At 42.3% G+C, this 20,698-nt stretch overlaps 1 protein-coding gene across 3 annotated transcripts in view; it reads left to right on the top strand.

The window, feature by feature from the left end:
* Positions 1–20,698, top strand: part of LOC117155165 (ubiquitin carboxyl-terminal hydrolase 48) — a 76,298-nt gene that overhangs the window by 37,133 nt on the left and 18,467 nt on the right. For all 3 annotated transcript variants that reach the window (XM_033330830.2, XM_033330831.2, XM_033330832.2), the window contains 3 exons: positions 1,295–1,425; positions 1,877–1,996; positions 5,624–5,749. In XM_033330830.2, the coding sequence (XP_033186721.1) occupies positions 1,295–1,425; positions 1,877–1,996; positions 5,624–5,749 (377 nt within the window). The remainder of the gene's footprint in view (positions 1–1,294; positions 1,426–1,876; positions 1,997–5,623; positions 5,750–20,698) is intronic.

The following is a 20,698-nucleotide window of genomic DNA, read 5'->3' on the forward strand; positions in this document are numbered from 1 at the left end:
TGGATCAGTCGTTCGCTTGATAACTTCCATTGATTCCCGCGTTTCGTACGAAACCAACGGATGTTCTGACATGTACTTGCGAACAAGAATGTACGACAAATATTTTTTACAAGCTTCGTGTCCCTGAAGAAACGCCTCTCCTCCGAAAGAACGTGTTCCTTGATCGTCCAAGAATCTGGAGATAGGCTACACCTAGTTTGGGACAGGTCGTCGGCCGCCGGGTCATTGTTCGAGGGGTGGTTGGTGTTCTTGCAGTGTGTTCACGTGGACGAGCGCGATACCACGGCCACGGAACTCGTGGTAATTAGGGCTGTGGCGGCGCAGGGTGGTGGACATTCGAATTCATTCGAGGTCAGAGCGTTCCTCGTGGGGGTTTACCCTGCAGCCCCTTTAGCGGAAAACTGTCTGAACATGACGTAACGCTCCTGAAAGCCGGGCCGGATAGGAGCTGTTCGGCCTGGTTTTTGCGCTGTCCGGCCAGCAACAATGGCCGCTTCTTACGCGGCTCTGGTCACCGTATATTATTAATTACTGTATTAATCTCGCCGACCGTAAGCAATCTATTATACACGAGGATAAGAGCCACCGAGAGCCACGGCAGCGTCGTCGAAACGCCCACACCCGCACCGTGTCTCCCACCCTCTTTCACCACCCCTCTGATCTGGTTCCTCTGTGACTTTGTAACTTCGACGCTCGAGGGGGTGTCGATGTAATCTGACCCACGCTGGTGTTAACGAAGGGTGGCTTCGGAAAGGGTGTTAAAGGAATCTTGAAATTGGCCGTGGTGTGACCGCCTCACCGGTACTTGACGCTCTTAGGCGAAAGGGGTGGAGTTAAGGGGATCGATTCCGTGAAGGTGTCGGAAGGGTGTTGCGGTAGATTCTACGCAGATTGCTTTCTTCGTTTTTTTTCTCACTGCGAGTGGGTTTAAGAGGATTTTTTGTTAGTTTTGCCTTCCTTTTCAATTATTTTCTTTCAACTACAGCGTGGAATCTAAATAAAGACTCGTCTGCGTATTGCGAAGAATGTACTTTACTCTTCACGCTTACTCCACTTACATCGCTGTACTATCAATTTCGCTGTAACAAGAGTATCGATTACCAAGTCCTTTTGAAATACCGGTTAGAAAGCAAGTAAGATTTACTGCTCCTATTCGAAGGCAAAGATCACCAGAGCTTGCCAGATACCTGTCTGGAACTCCAAAATCGTAACACCCAGCCACCTGACAAATTTTCTGCAATTCCGCCTACGAAATCCATATTCCTTTAATCATATTCCTCCCTTTGCGTTTCAGGTTTGTGCGCGGCGTGTATGCTGGTGAGAGTGGAGCAAGAACGTCTGGAGAGTCTCAAGTACGACAGGGCGACGATTTATATAAAGTGCGTGGACGATAACGAGGATACGAAGTTGGAAAACGATTTCGAGGTGAGGGATGGAATAAAAATCCATAGATTCGATCGTCTGGAATTCGGACGAAGATCACGAAGGGACGGACGAAGGAGAGAGGAAGAGAGCGCTGGAAGAGTAAATTATTCGACTGGAGACGGAGAGACAACGGATTTTTGTTAATGGGCCGACGTGCCGAGTCACCAGAGTGTCTTGAAACCGGTCCATCGTTTCAGATTGATGTCGGTCGATAAGGAGATTGGCTCCATCTCATTCATTTCACGATAATAATCGTCATTACGTTTTCACGACCTTATGGCCAGCTGCTTCATCTCTCTGCTCGTCCGCGCGCTCTTTTATTTTTCTGCGCCTCTCGTTGCTCGTGTCGAGCATCGAAACGGTATCGGGGCGTCACGAGCCCGAGAATAGATGTTCAAAATGACGCGCACGATTTCCTGATGTTCAAATAGATTTTTTAATTCGATCGCAGGTGGCGGCCAAGAGACCAAAGGTGGAGAATACGAGGCCGTCGAGAACTAGGCGGAACTTGAAAGGATCGCACGAGTTGAAAGTATCGTCGGAGATTACGTTGAAGGAGCTAAAGCTAATGGTAAGCGTGTATTCTTTGATGATTATACGAGAGAAGTATTTTTGATAAAAATGACTTTGTATCATCGTGTGTTTCTATTATCAAAAACCATATGAATAAAAGATTCCATATTGTAAGTGTCAATTATGAATACCAAATTTGATAGTAGACGATTAGTTACGTGGTCCACTGAATATCAAAAATGCTGCTTTATAAACGGCGTATAACGTGACTACCATGTTTCTATGCTTAAAAAATCCTCGTCCGTTCGATCGAACAAAGAAGCAAACGAATTCCACGATAATAGAGATTCTTCCCGTCGGCATTTCACCAACTAAACAAACATAATTTGCTGAATTTTAACGCGTTGCCGGCGATCGATCGTAGTTGCTGTGAATGACAGTGATCGCGGGATAATTGAATGAAAATTGCTCGCAGCCGTTTTACGAGGGCTGACCGTTTCCGACGAGGTAACAGCGAAGAGGAAAGAGAAACCCTCCTAAAATCGGACACCCTGTAAGCAGGTTGTTCGTTGGTTCGTTCAGTGGACGAAAGTAGTAAAGCCGTAGTTATGGCTGGTTAGCATATGCCCGAGCTCCGGCAGTGTGCTTAAACTATTAAGCGTATTTATATTGCGAGGCTGTGGCCATCTCCTTCTCCTTCTCCGAGGCCACCGGCAAAAACCCGAAAGAGCATAAACCTCGCGCTAATAACAGGCCTTCTCGACTTCTCCACTCCACTTCACTCCACTTCGCTCCACTCTGGCCCTTCCATTCCGGTGGCTGTTCAATTCTATCTTTTCCTCTCTCTTTCTCTGCGTGTCTCTTCCTTGCTCTTGTCACGTGTTTTCGCGTAATTTAGTCATGCGAAAGCTCGCATCGAGAGCTTTGAAAGGCTGATTGCAACCGGTGGATTTGAAGGAACTTTTCGCCATGAATTTAGATCTATTTCTTGGAACATTCAAAGTCAAGGGAATGGAATATTAAAATAAGAGTTCTGTACAATAATTCCTTAAACCGATGATATTGGTAGATGGAGGAATCGCGCGTTATAAATTGTGGATTTTTCTTTTACGGTCGCGTAATTCTTCTTCGATGGATAACTCGGAATTTTTCAAATCTCACTTGTTTTATTATCGTACTCGCCGCTGCTGCGCGAACGTATTTATTAATACTTGTAGCTCGTGACTTGTAAAATGTTGCATTCGAAAATTTTGCCAGTCAAAATACAATGTTATCACATGGTCCGGATAAAGAAACAGGGCTCGTATCTTCGGAGATAAAAGTCACGACTTCTATTATCTCGTTGAAAACCATCCGCAAGAAGGAATATCTAAAAAGATGTATTAAAATTACAGTTTGGCCGGAAACTTCTGGCAGGCACTTATGTTTTATTACGACCACAAGGATGAACAAGAGGAGCAATCTACCCTGAGTAGCAGTCTCTCTACTATTCACCAACGGGTTAACGAATTTTTCTCCACGGGTTTCCCGCAAAAAACCACGTCGGCAAAAAGGACAAAACGTAGCTCGTCTCAGTTTTACCGCAATAATTGCCGCAGCCTGCCAGTAGTAAAACTCTTAAATTTAAGCCGGCGTATCTCTCGTGTCTGTTCGAGGGGATCGTGCCTAGGTCATTTTCCAGCTAGCGGAGGATCCAGGCTGATCGATGGATCGTCGAACAGTCGAAGATTAGACGATACCGGTTGGAAAGTATCAGAGGCGGACTAAAGGGTGCCGGTTGTTGGTGGATCGAGCCGCGTTTGACAGAAACGACAGTTGTTGGTGTTTTTATCGGTTGGCAAAAATGCACGAATTTCATGGTCGGATGCGGACAAGTCGCGAGCAAGCAAGCAAATCGGGACAATAGCCGGTGCGCCTCGGTCGTCGATCGTTTTACGTAATCGTCGTAACGCCGATTGCCACCTGTAAATATTACTTTCTATCCACATTCTGTGTCACTATTCTTGCTTCGGATCTTTTGTGGTTTCTTTTGGGACTGAGAAAGGATCGGCCTTTTTTATTTTTGGTAATTATAAAGCGAGGAAAATCGATATCGTCCGGCAAAAGAAAATGAAGACTTTGTTGAGAAATTGTATCAGGTTCGCGCACATGCAGGGATTAGTGTTTTTTATTCTTTTAACTGCGGAAATAGAAGAGTCGATATTGTTTGAAGCTGAGAAGAAAAAGTTTCTTGAAAAAGCCTCTTCAAACTGTATTGTATTGTGTTGGCGCGTACGCAAGGATACTGTTCTTTTTTTGTTAATTTTATTGTGTTCCAAAATATTATTCGTTTTATTCCAAATATAGGAAGGAAAGGTAAAAGACTGGTCGGAACATAGGGCAATCTTTCAGCTTCTTCCCTTTCTACTTCGCAACCTTGTTAAACTGATCTCTATTTATCGGTTTGGTCGAGCACCTCTCGTGCCCAGAGAAGACCTTAACGAGGAAGCATCGGTTTCTTGACCCAACCAATCATTTCTCCTCTTGCCTCTGCTTATTTTTTTCATTTCCTCGTTTCCCCACGGTAAACGCTGGTATTATCTCGTAACTTTCGTCACTTCAACTTCTCGATGGAGTTCTTTGTCAAGGTTTTCAGGTCTCAAATTAGGGCTTACGAGAATCCTCTACAAGATCTACAGTTCGATGTTCGAAGATTGTTCTTCGACCAACATTTTTCCGAAGAAATTTTGTTTCAGGAACGTCCGCTCGAAGATACAGGATGTATGTTTTCTAGAATAAAAGCTGTGGATCGAAGATTTATCGAATGTGGGTGTAACGGAACTAATTTTTGGAATTTAAAATCAATTTCACAGGAGACGTTTGTGCCGCGTCACCGTCAACTCAATCAGCCCACAGAGATTTCTAAGTCCTACAAGAAACCGTCCTTCCGACACTCCATCTAAAACCATCAATGGCAGAACGCCATTCAGCTTTAGCCCCGAGAGTAATTCTTTTTTGTATTGTTTGCTTCGAATTCCAAAATTACATCTTTTCATTGGGCTATCAATTTTTCAAATTGCTCTCGTAGCTTTTTCCTCCCTTCGTCTAACTTCCATCGTATTTAAAAGATGAAAAGTTTCGCTCGACGTAAATACAGTCAAAGTATAATTCTTTTCTAAATCGTTCACTTCGCTTCGGTCTTCCTCCTCTTTGCTCTTCGTGGCTGTTGCTGCTCTGGCCGGTTACTCGCTCGTAAAACAGAAACCTGCACGTTTACCCCGGCACTGGGGAAGTTGGTCCTCGTTCCTTCCTCGAGAAGTTGAACGGAGGGTAAACGCGAAACCGCTTCTCGAACGCGGCTTCCACAAATTAAGCAATTACCCGGACGCATGCTCCGCGATTCCGAGTTCGAGACGCGGTCCTTTCCTTCGGTTTCTTTTCCCTTCTCGCGGTCCGCTTTGGAGTTCGATGCGCGGAGAAGGAGGTGCACAAGCCGCTGGAATTTTCTACGTTCTTGGAATTTGTTGCCTTCGCCAATCATTTCCCATGGGTCACGTTGAGAGTATTTTTACGTTAACTCGCCACTGCCACGCGAACTTTATATGTTTTCTCGCGATAGATGGGAATATACCACGCCATAGTAAGTATTTAACTTTCGAAAATTATTTTATCGTATGCAGCCATACATTTTTGCGTTTCTTTTCAGACGATGCAAATTTGCGGTGCTGGTCCCTACGATCAACATTTGATGTTGGGCGAACACGAATTGACCGATCACAGTCAGAGTCTTGCGGCGCTTGGCATATTTCCTGGGGCACTTCTCACCTTGAAGGTAGGATAATTCGAAAGAAACGCTCGTTAATCGAATATATTTGAAGGAATTTCCTTTTTCAAAAATTCATTCGATTTTTAGGGACACCACACAAAGATACATTTACGCTAACGTTCATGAGACATCATTTAGAAAAGCGCTACGAGCTAACTCGCATTGAAAATCGTTTCTTGACTCCAACTTCTTCTAACGCGTTAGAGAAATCATACAATTTTTGCTAAACAAATCTTTCTCCTGTCTGTAACCCTCTCCGAGTTAGCTTCCAAGCAACTGAACCTCAAAGGGTGGTTCCACCCCTTAAACTCGAATTACCCAAGCTAAAGAGAAATACCCGTCTAATATCTTTGGCTGTTCTCCGAGTCTGTAAAGTGTGATCCGAATCGAGCTATCCGCGACCTTTTCTCGCGAGGAAATTTCCCACGTTGCTCGAGCACGTTCTACATGGGAAAAAGCGTGGAAAAATAATCAAGAGAAAAGATCCTTGAATCGCGTGCTCAGTCAGTTCTTTGATTGGCATTGTCACTTTTTCGTATCGGCTTCCTTTAACCGTGAAATTTTAACGCAATTAACGAGAATTTCCTTCGTAAGTGACGCAATTGTTTCGCCAATAAGACAAACCGTAAGACCATCTCTGTCTGTTATTTTTGGTATCTCATTCCTCGCATGGAAGCATCCGAACAAGACCCTTCAGGATCGTTCGAAGGGTCCAACAGGCTACAAGGTCTGCGAGGAAGCCGAAATGCGATGCTTCCTGTTTTCGATTTACACAATTATTTATCCAGTTCGTATATTTTTCAGTGTACTAACTTTACTTTAATTTAGTTGTAACATTATGGCGAGGTGAAGTTTCGGGAGAGTCCTTCTTTGTTCCTTTTGTACTATTTAGTATAATCATTATCACAATTATACTCAGGGGTTTTTCGTATGAAAAGAGGCTTTCTTGCTCAATGAGAATTATATTCGGACGTTTCTTAGCTATGATTCTTAACTATTTACGACTGCGTACGCTTATTCTCTCTCATTTTCTACTTTTTTACGTTTTTTTCACTCGACGCAGTTATTCTTAGAAAACACTTAATCGAGTCTGAGTTTAAAACCCTCGATAACTGTATACTCTTTATTCGTATGATAATTTCAAATACTTTTGCACCTGCGGAACAAGTATCCTTCGTTTGCGTATCCATCGTTGTGTTCTTGATATGTTTCACATAAATTCTAACATTATCGTGGAACGAATATCATTTCAAACAATAAGAATCTCGCGAGACGAATAATACTTGAAAGAATTAAACAAGAATTAAAGAAGTCTTACATATTTTCTATCCACCTGAGTTTCCTCGTACCTGTCGATGTTTGCGAACGTTTGGTCGGTAGTTGGAAATCAATTATCGCTGTCGAAACTGATTGCTAGACTCGAGTGATTATGTGAAAAATCCGGCAAAGATACGATCGACGTGAGGCGAGTAGTAGCGTGGTCTGGAGAGAGATAGAAAGAGAAGGAGAGAGGAAACTGGGCGTGCTCGACAAGTTCGATAAATAGATAGCGGTACGTAAATGTGTAGAACCGGGCATAACTCGCGGCTTAGTCAGCCATCGCATTCGCCACGGCAGACCGTGATCAATTCCAACTTTTTTCATCCTGGACAGACTTTTTCCCGGCGAAACGGCGGATTAACGCATTAGCGGTCCCGATTTCAAACATCCTAATTCCTACGTATCGTTTGAATTTTTCTCTCTCGACGTCGATCAGCCCTGACAGACCACTTTGTCAATCGATAAGTTGATCAGAATATTACAGAATCTCCATTACGTTGATTCTCCATGTTATTTTCATTTAGACTCTCTACACGGTTACTTGAACGTGGTATTTTAACATGATTGAGCGATAATTTCCTTTCGATCGTTCGTCTTCCACGGCGTTTCCTTTTCACCAAATTTCGCTGTTTTTGATCAAGTGGATTTTGTGTGGCGAAGTGTTAATTGTAGTCAGGGCGATACGTTTGTCGTGGAGGGGGGAGGGCAGCGGACAGTGACAAACAGGTGCAATTTAGATTTAAGATCTAGCTACCGTTTCCTTTAAGCCGGAGACAATGGATAACTAACGCCGGCAATGGTCCAAGATAACGGGAAGACCGCCGATTTTGTCTTGGGATTAGTTGAGAACGTCGCCTCTCGAGATTAGATGTGTTAATTGGCCTCTTACCAGAGGAACGTTACCTCCGGAGATTCTACCTCGAAAAATCTTCCTTATCCGCTGAAACGCGCCCGATAACCACCCTCTCGATGCTCCAAAACGCGTGTCAACTTTTAATCCTGATCATATACGATATTTCATTTCAATTGGTTCGTCGCTGATAATTTTTGTTACGGTTTCATACATACTAGCTAAAAATATATCTACATTGGTGTAATTAATAGAAGCTTGATCTTGTTTTTAAATCGTCAATTATCGTAGATTTTAAACATCGATGGATCATTGAATAATCTGAATTGCTATGAACCCATCTTCCTAAACCTACCTGCGATATAGTGAGCGTTTCGTCCAAGATCTGCTAGTATGGACTCTTCAGTAAGGCTCTCACCTAACAGACCGATACCTTAGACAGGTGTTTTCTACCTGCGATATAATTCGCTTTTAACAAAAATGAAATGATACGCCAGAAGGTGGATATCCAAGGATTGAAATATTTCTCGAACGTATCGTCGTTCCAAAAACGGCTAAATCAAAAAATACGTCGTGCGCGACTGATCCTCTTTGCATCGATAAAATGGCAAAAGACAAGTTGATATACCGGACTCGCGATTCGAGAAACGGAGGGATCTTAAAGGGATGGTAAGTCATGTGAGGATCCGCGATTCTGCCGGCTGCATATCTGGCAGTTCGCGCGGTCCACGAGGATCGAAGATTCAGCCAAAAATTCGGCGGACGTGGCCGCCGTTTTTGCCGGGTCAAAAGCTGTCGCCGCCGCCGCAGCCGTCGCTGGTCGACGAAAGAAAAATTCCTGGTCCGTTTGGGACGCGACACCGCCGGAATAATTCCGGCGTTCCTCGACGGTTCTTTCCTCCACGGTTCACTGATTTTATGAAAGCAACGTCCATGCCAAAATTCCACTGTCTTTTAACACCGTTGACTTTCTCGAGTGGATTGTCAAACGGAAAATGCCAGTGACAACGCTGGAACGCGTCCTTTCACCGACTGGTTTCGTTCACCACGCGTGTACCAACTGCGAATTCTAATCGCCAACTTGTGTAGAATCCAGTTTTTCGAGGAACTTCGACGTAGAGCAGATGGAACGCGCGCTTTTCGTCGTGATTAGTAGATAATTACCATCGAGTCGAAGACAGAGTTGGATAAAGTCCGGTACAGGTTTCTCTAAGACGTACATGCGTCTGCTGAAATGTCTCAGGGCAGTTATCTTTAGACGCGGATTTTTATGCAAATTTCTGTTTACTCTATGGACACAGCTAGAGAAATAGAACTTAAATAGTGATTTATTTTACGTATAAAATGTATGTACCATTAAATTTAAAGATTTAGTTATATCGTATTCGCTTAAACGATCGTTTAAACTTGTTCAAACTTGTGCATTATTTTGATAATTTACATGGCGAGAAAGGTTTATCGATGAGCTATCAGTTTTAATAAAAAGATGCACGCAATTTACGATTCAAAATTACTCGTCGATAAACCTGTTCATTATCGTTATTAAGTAACGCTGGTGATTTAGCTATCAATGCAAGAATTTAAACGTAAACTGCTTCTTGATTGCAAACTCTATTAGACGACGGTAGTACGAGGCACAGAACGTGTTAATGATTAGCTAGGAAATCACATTGATCGATAAAACATTTGATCGATGAATGAAAGATTTATCATCGGTCTCTGGTTAAAAATCACTCACCTGACGGTGAATTCTTCGAAATGGACGTCGAGATAGGTTCCGCCTTGGAAGCCATAGTAAAATGAATTTCTTGCCACGATCCAATACGAGCGAAGGCTGCATCGAAGAAACCCAATCAGCCCGGTGAATCATTACCGGTACAAATTAACCTGAATTCCCCGTGACGCGGCTGCACCGTAGCTCGATCTGAGTTTTATCACGAGGATTAGAGTGGCTTGCTCCCTGAAGTGTGCAGCCCTGGCAAAAACAAATCCGGTATCGCCGGCGTGAAATTCGTTCGACGATGCAACATATCTGGCCGACGCGTACCGCGATTCAACCAAATCAAACTGGACAACTTACCCACGTATGAAAATATACATTGGGAAATTAAATAAAATTCGATAATATTCTATAAAAATTCGAGGCGAGAAACAGCGACGATGAAGAAATTAAGGTGATTAGAATTATAGAATAGAGAGTAGAATAGAGAGACAGAGTACCAAGATTCCTCCGAAACATTCGATACAGATTAAGTCTCATTTTTGTACATTTACATTAGCAGAAGCCTGAAGAAGGTTTACGATCGCTTTATGCGTATATTAGTTAATTTTGTACCAGACGTTTCTCATCGTGTTGCTGACAATTATCTATTCCGTAGCGTACGTTATATTTGTTCAATGCTCGCCTCAAATGCAGTTACGTTTTATAAAATTACGCTATCTTTCGTACTACTTACATTTACGCCTTTCTTTAATCGTACTTGCTTAATCAACGAATTATTCTATATCAGCATTCGTATGACAGATGCACAAATATTCTCGCGTCAGAATTACATAAAAAACCAGGCAAGGTACCGTGGAAGAAGATCGGAAAGATTCTTGCCCGGTCATCTTATATTCCCTTCGAGTTGTTCGTTGCTAAGTCAACCGAAAATCTTGCGTTCTTCGACGAAATCCTGTTCGTCCAGAAAATTTGCCTTCGTGGGAAAAAAAAAGAGCAGCGCTCGCAGAGGTTTTCAGTCGAATCCGTGGAACGTCGGCGGTGCAAAAAAAGTTAGAAGATTTTCCGGCGCGGGATGACTGCAATTATAGCAAGCGGCGCAGTGTCGAGTTCGAACACAGGCTATCGGCCCCTGACGGTCGATGTAACGACAGTGATAAATCCTTTTAAGGAGCGTCTAGCTGCTTTTAACGGTCGACAGCACGCTATCGTGGCTGTAACGTGACTGAACAATCCGTAACCGAGAGATAATTGTTCGCAGTTATGCGGATAACCATGGACCAATCCGTTGGCAAGAAGCTCCTCCGCAAAGGCGGGATTGTTTCGCGAAATCTTGCGTCGTAAAATGTTCTCGTTCGCGAACGCGCGACTCCCGCCGCGTAATCATATGAAATTTAGTTAGCCGACAGATTACTGTCCCTCGGTCTGGCGAGCAAATTGTGGCTGGCTAATTAATTCCAAGCCCTAAGCGAGTAAACTGGGGTAAGCTACTAAAGAAAGATGACAAAAAGAAGCATGGTTGTCGATGATTTTTCTCGATGTGATGTACATAGTGGTAGGATGATGAAAGTAATTTAGAAAATTCGTATTTAAAATTCTAATGGATCAGGTGGAAGAAGAAACTTCATGCAGGGAATATTGTTAATGGCCATTTTCATCGTACACGAGTTTGTCCGCTTTGCGTGCGATTTTAATCGTTCAATGTTAAATTCCCATTTAATTTTATGGATCTAAGCTACGATATTTTTATTGGTAGTTGAATTTCCTTATAAATAAACTTCGTACAGAAAGAGAGATCTGATTTTTTCCATGTTTTCTAAGCGTTGAAACGCACAATTGTACATGCCTAATAACGACTCATAAATTCACAGAAATATCCTGCGGACAAATACGTCTCCTACATCTTCGTCAAAGAGATTCAAACAGAATCTGACATATCTTTTTCTACGTTTATCTATAACCAACCTGTCAAAAGAAAATCGCTATAGTCCACTCTGAAAATCCCTCTTCGTCCCTCGACTCTGAGTGTATGAAGTTAAGATAAAATTAAAAAGCTCCAACGATCGAAACTATCACACTTACTATTCCAACTATCGAGTTAAAAATCCCGAATGCAACGTTCTCGTACTTCGAAATGAATTTTACGAGGGACCATAGAAAAATCTCTTCGCGGAGGTACTCTTGAAACGACATTAATCGATCTTCTTCGCCTTCGAGCGGCGATCCGGCTACTGGAATAGTTGCCAGTGCGTCGTATATTGAACGATCAACGACGGTAGCGACCGGCAGCTACCGGTTCAGAATCCTGGAACATACAATGACTGGGATGACTTGCCGGCAGAATCAGCCGCGGAACGTCTTTCGATACATTAAATACCGCTCAGTCATCATTCGTGCAGTAATTCAAGGTCGCGATTACAAAGTCAATACATGCTGCCATCTATCTGCATCTCGACATCATGATTTTTCCCCTTTTCCCTTTTCGTTGTGGGTATTTGGCGTAGGAAGATCGTTGATGAACGTCGTTGCTTCTCTTCGCGCCCTATGCCGCTTTTTCTTCGTCCCTACTGCGTCACTTCCGGTCAAATCGCGCTTCTTCGACCGTGTTCCTTCGTACTATCTTCTTCATCTGTTTGTCTTTAATTTCTTGGTAAACTCTTTGTACTCTTTGGTACTCTCGTTCGTGCTTTCAGATATTGATCTAAACGTTTATTTTCGTTTTTAACGTACAGAGTAAGTCAGGTTTTTACGTGTGATTCTTGAAGCTTCTGCTCGCGAAAATGTGTCAAAGAACGCGTCAAAGAATGTCTTAGTACAAGAATGTCTTGTGGGTATTGTAATACAGAGATATATTTTAAAATTAGGAATACTTACTACCGAAGTATCAAATATTTTCTTTCTTTTTCAATATTTCTTCATCTGCGTATTTTTATAATATTTATACAAATACTATATTTCTACAATTTTTTTAAATACATAATTCTACAACCTACATATCGAGCACAACGAACGATGAACATTGTATTCGTGGGTCTCTCTTGATTTCTACGATATAATTCTATAACTAATACGCGGAACACAACAATCGGCGCAAGGCCGTAAATTTCTGTCTATTTCTAAGCCGAAGCTTCTGCAACAATACTGCAGCAAATGTCCACAATAAAAAAAGAAAAAAGAAAGGGATAATATCGCGATATAGAAAACCCATTCATTTTCAGAAATTCGTCACGTTTAGTCATCGCGTCAGAACGTATCCGTCCTCTCTGAACATCTTACAAAGTAAACGGTGTAAACGTTGAAAGGGTTAATCAACGTCGCAATTAAATCTGGATCGCACCCCCGCACACGAAAACGTACGAGATTAATCGAGCTTGAATACAAGAATGAGAGCAACAGAGTACCCTTACAAAGTCGGCTCCGGCCGTTTCCTCCTTCCCCTCATTTTTCCCGATTTTTTTGCGATTCCTCCTCACTGTGCGCCCTCTCTTCATGGCTGATCGACCGGAGTCTTTAGAGTCGGTCGGTCGAGTCTCCAACGGGCGGCAGCCGCGTTTGATGTCGTGTGACGAATGTCCGTGTTGGACGCGCTCTCCTCTCTTTCTCTCCCTTTTCCCTTCCCGTTTCCTCTCTTCACGGACATTTCTCTCCTCTTTCCTCGTATCTCTCCGCTCTCCTCGTTCGGCTCACGCGGGATTCTTCTCTTTCATACGAATTCTCCACTTGGCTGCCCCAACTTTGTCCAACTTCTCTTCCATATTTTCGTTCCGATGCATCATCGATCGTAAAGTTTCATTTGCAGCCGCGTGGCAAGTATCCAGTGGTTTCGCTTTCGGAGAAACAGGTGCAGGTGCGTCGAGTTTGAAGGATACGAAGTTGCGTAAAAATCCGTTGCCGTCTATCGACGAGTGTTCCAGCAATGTTTTAGCTTTTCAAAGGGCTGGAACGCTTAAAGCGATTGGAAATCAAACACGTTACTTTGGAAGTAAAATTCACGATCGCGAATGATACACGTGGAAGGTAATACGATAGTTAGAAGGTGATCCACACGACGCTGAACGTGTACGTTGGCGAGCACCGACTTGGTTGAAAAATTCCTGGCATGACGAAGTACAGCGTTTAGACGAATCAGAATCGAGTACCGTGAAAAATCCTCGTCTACCGGCAAGAAAAAATTGAATGCCATCGAAGAAGCGACGTTAAGTCCGAATCTATACGTCCGCGGTACAAGCGATCGATCGATCCACCGGTGGAGCAGCTTATTTCGCAGTCGATCCGGTCGCGAGTTCCTTTTTGCCCTGCCTTCGGATCGTGGTATAAAGGGCCCTATCGGATGTTTCTAATTTTCTGTTGGCGCGCCTCCGAACTACCTCGCGCAGCTCGCTATATTGGAATCTGCGAGGAAAAAGAGAAGATTGAAAAGGGGAAAGAGACCGGGGATCTTTTAAAAATTGAGACTGAAAAGGGAAGAAAAACAGGGCGTTCGAGTGTGACGAGGAAATTTCGAAGTGGAACTATCTGCCTCGAATAAAAGAGAAAAGGAACGAACCATTTCCCACTTGACGAAGGAGATCCGGTGATCTCGAAACGATTTGAATTAGGATTAACAATTAATATAACTTTTGAACTTTGTTATTTGTACTATAAATCCTATAATTTTCTTTAATGCACTTAACTATCGTTCACGATTTTTATCGTATAATACGTGGAGCGCTAAATATTCGACGATATCAGTCGAGGATCAAATATCTCGCTACGTTATAACTAGATTATTTATGCAACTACGGAATTTTGCGAAGATGATTAACAAAGCGGAATTCGGCTAGCAAATTGTTGTTTTATCTATCGTAACAAATACTACGCTTTGGATATTTTACATGTCTATACATCTTTGTTCTGTGCGGTATTGCATCTTCAAGTTTCACGTAAATATGTCGTATGCCGGACAAAAATTGAGAATTTATCGTAACTGTGACTATCGTCGATAGCTAATCAAAGGAACGTTACGAGCCTTCCATTCTATTCGCTCGAGAATCGTTTAGAATGTATAAGGACGATCGTTTCCGTTTGTTATGAGGCGAAAGAGGTCCCAGAGGATCTGGAAACGCGGCGGAATTCCGCGAACAAAATTCTACGCTGTTCTCGAGCATCTTCCGACCGAGAATTTCATTCTTGTGGCCCGCGGCGTTGCGCGAACTCGGACGAGCTCTCGGGATACGAGCAATAACGAACGATAAGTCGTGTTCGAGAATCAATAAAATCATCGTAAAGCTTTCAGCATCAGTCCCGGGAATCGTATAATTTAGAGGAAAATACACTCGGCCGGGAGCTGGCGGAAATGTTTGTTCGACGAAGACCATCCATTTAATACCAACGATCGTTTCGCGAAACTGGTATCGCGTTTATTTTATTCTGTTCGACAGTTAGAAATTGTATTTAGTTTCTTCTAGCGAATAATTGCGAATCGAACGCGAACTACGTCGTATTCGTTCGATTGGAATATCAACGCGAGGATAAAATTGTTGGCGATAAAATGGGAAGCTTCTTCGATAAAATTGAAATCCAAGTACAATTTGTTTATGATACGAAGCCGATAGATCTCTGAGAAGCCAAACCGATCAACTCCGTCTCTTTTCATCATTTTCATGATTTCTTCGTTTTAAAAACTTGTTTTAAAAATTGAAGTCTCAGAAACGGTGCTAAAGAAATTTTATCGCAAGGTGAAATATGTCGATAATAATAAGTTTGAACAAGTGTTGGAACATTTTTACGACCCACTATGAGTACCGGTGTAGCAATTGCGTACTACGCACGATGAATATTTTCATAAAAAAGATTGAAATATATGGAAGAATACTATCGCGAGACTGTGTACTCCGCAAAATGGAAAATCCTCTTTCGCAACAGCAAAATAAATTACTACGATATACCAAAGTATCTCGTAAGTACCTCGATGTTCTTCAACGAACATCCTTTCGATTAAAAAACGTTCTACTAACCGCTTTAAACTCTATCGCGAATAGAGTCGTCCCATCTTTTGGCGCCACTAAAAGGTCGCGACGATTACCGAGCCATCAGAAGGCGGAATCACAGCTAAATACTCGGGCTAATAACAATGTTCGACCGGATGAAATCGTTCTAATTACAACGCCCGGTGAAAATTGAGCCATTATTAATCGGCCACTTTTCGTTACCGCTACAGGAACATTGTAGTTGTAAGCCCGAGGGTCGCATCTCGTTTCTTTTTTTTTTCATTTGGCCGGAAGACCGGTAGCCAGAGATCAGTAGCCGGAACACCGTAATTATTATCCTTAATTGTCGAGCCTTTCGAGGATAAGATCGAAGAAAGGGTTCGAATGGAGGGGAGCAGCGGGGAAAGAAAGAGAGGTCCTCTCGAGGCTGATCGTCCTGTCCGCTCGATGGCCCCTTCTCTACGCTGGCCAATCAGCGACCCCGGTACCTTGACTCCTGGACCCTCTCAGAAATAAATCAATTAAGCCGATGCAGGCTTAAAAGGCATCGTCATCATCATCGACTTGGCCTTCCAACTTGAAAATAATCGAGCGAAGCTGCTTTAAAGAGGAACAGAGAGCAGATCCTCCTGTTCCTCTCGCGTTGCGCCCTGATGTTAAAAGGCATCGAGTATATTCACCAGCCAATACCGCTGATATCGCAATCAACGATCTTGTGCACGCGGAGAAAAATCGCGAGTATGATTTTATAATACACGGGATATTTGATGGCTTAATAACGTCTCGGCTGGACGGCGAACGGAGATGAAGGTTGCGTGGCAGACCTTTCAGGATTAGAGCCAGGGAATTACCGAGAATAAATGCAACGTGCTTTCGCTGGTAATGCACGAGGAAAGTATCCGGCCATCTTGAATATCTTGAGAACCCCATCTCTCCAGATCTTGATGGAACGTGGCTACTATTTAAAATAAATCTTACTGCGTGTGCTAATGGTCGTAGGTACATATTTGGATATCGGCCGATTTGCGGTGAGAGTATCTGAAAACTAAATTAAGCTACGAGGTAATGAGAAATCGATAAGGAAAGACAGCGGCTATTATCTTCTTATGGGATCGATATATTACGAATTTGAATTATACGCTGAAAAGTGTAGCAACCGTATGTGAAAGTTAAGTACGTGATTCGTCAATGTAGCTTTAAATGTCAGTGTTCGAACGAACAGCTATGGGTTCAGCAGAATTGTTTCTATCTCGCTCGTGGCTCGCCAATTCAACTCGAATGGAAATTAAAATCGCCATCGAAGGAGATTTCGAATTTTGAACGTAATCGAGAGGATGGAGCCGTTTGATGGCAAATTCTCCGGAACGAGCAAATTGTTTTCTGCGGTTCCTTCGAAAAATAAAATAGGCGAGACTAGAACGAAGTGTGGAAAATCCGAGAGAACGTATTTCAAACGTTAACGAAGGTGGAATTTTTGATACAAAATAGTTGGATCGCTTCCTGGACGTGCCTCGTATTTGTTATAAAACTGTTGCTTCTTTGCGCCAGAAATATTGCTTAATCGATATTATTTTCTATAAAATAGTTTCTAGAAGAAAGAGGACAAAACGAGATCAAGTAGAATCGGATCGTGTGTCGTCAGACAAATTTTGCAACTGTCTCGAATATCGTTTCGTAATCTTTTTTGTACACCTGTTACTATAACGGCCATATGGAATTTAGGTGTTGGCGATTGTAGAAAAATGTTTCATTTTCGTTGAATGTATCGAAGCATGAAAAAGCAAAAGGACGACGGTGTCGAAACGATCGATAGCTTTCTTCCTTTTTAACGATTAGCGATCGAACGCGTGGCTCTCGATGTTTGCATTTCACGCGTCACGATCTGCATTTCGCGCGATGCAATTTTCTTGCAGCGATTCGCTGTACGAGAAAGCGGGTGTCGAATCGGTGGCAAGAAATTACAACTCGAGGGACACGGAGGTATCGAACGCCTGGAAGAAACGGGATTAATAGACACGTGTCTCGTCGGTGTCGAAAGAAAGGGAAGTTTCGTTGGGAGCTGCAGATACTTGGCTGTCTTTGTGGTTTCTCCACTTACTGTCAGATAGAAACGTATATTTTTGGAGATGTTTTGCTCGTCTTTATGTGCGAAACGTTATTTGCGAAGATTGTGGAATCACGATAGCGAAGAAATAAATAATTATTCGAACAGGAGGATTATTTGGAAAAAGTTCAGAAACACGGAACCAAAGAAGCGAGAGAAAGGAATCGCAATGGACTAGCCTGGAATTTTTCATCGACAAATTCACTCGTGGTAAATTCTCTCTGCTGAATTTTGTAATTCATATTACAAGAAAAGTTATTTGCAATCGTAAGATCGTGGAGGCGAGATTGAACGAGAAAGACACGAAAGGAAACGATTATGGTTTTCCATATTACAGATAGATAAATTACAGTTTGCCTGCCTTATAATAAATTCGATTCGTCTTCGTGGCACAGATATTTGCAACGATCGCGCGATGATAACTCCGAACAGCCAGCTACCGCTATTCCGGAAATAACAGAAAAATAAAGCTAATATTCTCACCCCAATAGCCACCGCTGAAGGGTGGCGTACCCCCTTGGAAATTCGGTTTGCCATGAATTTTTCGATCCGCCAATTCCCAGCTGCGTCCAATATGAGATTCGTCCCTGGCATACGAGATGTTTTTTTCTCCGCTGTTCCACCACCGTTCGCACCCCCCCGGTCCCGTTTTTTTGTCAGCTCGTTTCGGTCACTCGCGATTCTCGCCTTCCAGCCTAAGTTAATATTAATGGGGATATTTATGGGCGTGGGTCAACGCTGGTCACCGCGAGAGTACCACTGATAAAAGGAAATCTGAAAATGCCATGATTTATGGCCGCGCCACTGTTCCAACATCACCCCCGCCCCACCTTCTTCATATGCGGCATCGAAATTTCCCTTAAACGGTGAATAAGTTATACGGTGGGTGCTGCATTCTTCCCTCGATCCGCATACATCTCGTTTTGCTTCGTAAATTCTTGGGAAGCTCGCGAATCACCGGTTAAATCGATGGCTTTTTCGCTGAAAGCGTCGATTAAACGGTGATTTGGTTTCATTGCTCGTTCTGCACGGTAGATTCCACTCTGCGGACGTAGGAAATGCTAGCTTATTTGTACAAGAGTAATCGTTTGAACGAGAGTAGAGTCGCTATTAGAGTTTGTGATAAAAGGTTGCCAACGATGTTTCAATGAGAATTAATTCTAGAAAAGTAGAAACCTTGGTATATTCGGAAATATACTATAATCGAATATTAGTTTGGGATCAGTTGCTTCAGAGTATAAGAAGCGAAATTTTTTAATAAAGCAGCCTCGATGTATTTGACAATAAATTATTAAATTATACACACATAAATATAGTAAAGATAGATAAATTAGTACAGGCAATTTTACAACAAACAAATCGGATTTTAATCGTTGATTTATATTTGTTTAAACGTCTCGATGATCTTCTATTCTGTTGCAATAACCGCGACAATAAAATGCTGCAAAACAACGTATCAGATTGCCCAAAATGTTCCTTTCGCTTTATAACGAAATAATATCTGCACGACATTTGTTGTTTTATTTCATTGAATTATGTATGATCCATCTTGCAATAATAGAACAAAATGAAACAAATTATATTGTACATCTATTATTTCCTTATGAAACGAAAGGAACTTTTGGGACAACCTAATGTAAACTTTTTTTTTATTAAACATAAGAAACAATATGATACTATCTTTAATTCGTTCTGGAAAAGAGTGTGAATTTGCACGAACATCAACAGCGTAATCGTAACCCGTACACCGATCATCTCGCACAAGCGAATTGAACATCACAAACTCGTCTTGTGAATTTTTCTTCCGCCGGTCTGTTCACGGTTTTTGGTTTCTACTTGCATTCAGCGCTAATCAGAGGCGAAGCATCCAAGCAATGTTCTAATAAAGTCAGGATAATTAGAAGGCGAGGTGAACAGTCGCGAAAGGGACACCCACTTGCCATGGCATTGTTCTCAGTGCGAGTGACAAGCGTTTCCATAATTCACCTAGAAGCAGCTTATATAAACGGCGGTCGATGAATATTTATACGGTCGTTGGACCGCGTTTACCATTTCCATTAAACTTTATATTTCCGGGTTCCACTGAAAACGGTATTACGAGCACGCTGGAACGACCTGCTCGCGAAAGAAGAGCCGCACGCCTCGCATTTATGCGAGAAAACGCTTAAGTGTTTTATCGATGGCACTTAAGGCATGCCGTTTCGAGTTGTAATTATCCGTTGTTTGGAAGACACGATCTACTTAAGCGTCTGACCATCGTCGTCCCTACGTCTGACTATTTAACGATCGATTTTATTCTCCCCGTCATCATATTTCGTGGAATGATCTTTTACTCGTTTTTATCGCGAACTACACCTGCCCATTTTTCTTTTCCCTTCGAGAGAACAGCAGAATATTTTTGCGTCTCGCGCGTTACCATGAATTTTTGCTCGAATAGATTTCGATACTTTTTAACGAGACACCCATAGCATTATATTATCGTACTGGTCTTTGTTTATAACTATATTACAGAAGAATCGCAATTTATATTAGATCATGAAATTTCTCATAGGGAGAATTTAGAAAATATATATCAGTGTTGCAAATAAACATGTACATATATCGACGAGTAGAGATAAAAATTCTTATCTTCTATAAAATATACGTATATATATACCGTTAGTACTATTTTTATTACCAGATATTAACATTTGAAGAAAAATGAAACGTCTCTCTCTCGAAACGAGTATTTTGAACGTGTTAACTAAATTTTACAAGTATCGAGCGAAGAGCTCGAGCGATTCTTAAAGGTATCGTAAATTCCCGCTCAGGAGAGCGGCTCTTCCTGGTCGTTCGTTAAAACATAAATCCTTGGCAAGTTGCATATTCAGCAGCCATTCGAACACAAATGACAAGGTAGCAGTTTTCGTGTTTCACCTCGTGATCGTTTTACGAGTTCTCTGGTAAACTTGACCCAAGATATTGCAAACAGCCAGAAACGGGAAATGTAAAA

This window comes from Bombus vancouverensis, chromosome 12 (genome assembly GCF_051014615.1).
Source record: "Bombus vancouverensis nearcticus chromosome 12, iyBomVanc1_principal, whole genome shotgun sequence".
In the NCBI taxonomy this organism is placed as follows: domain Eukaryota; kingdom Metazoa; phylum Arthropoda; class Insecta; order Hymenoptera; family Apidae; genus Bombus; species Bombus vancouverensis.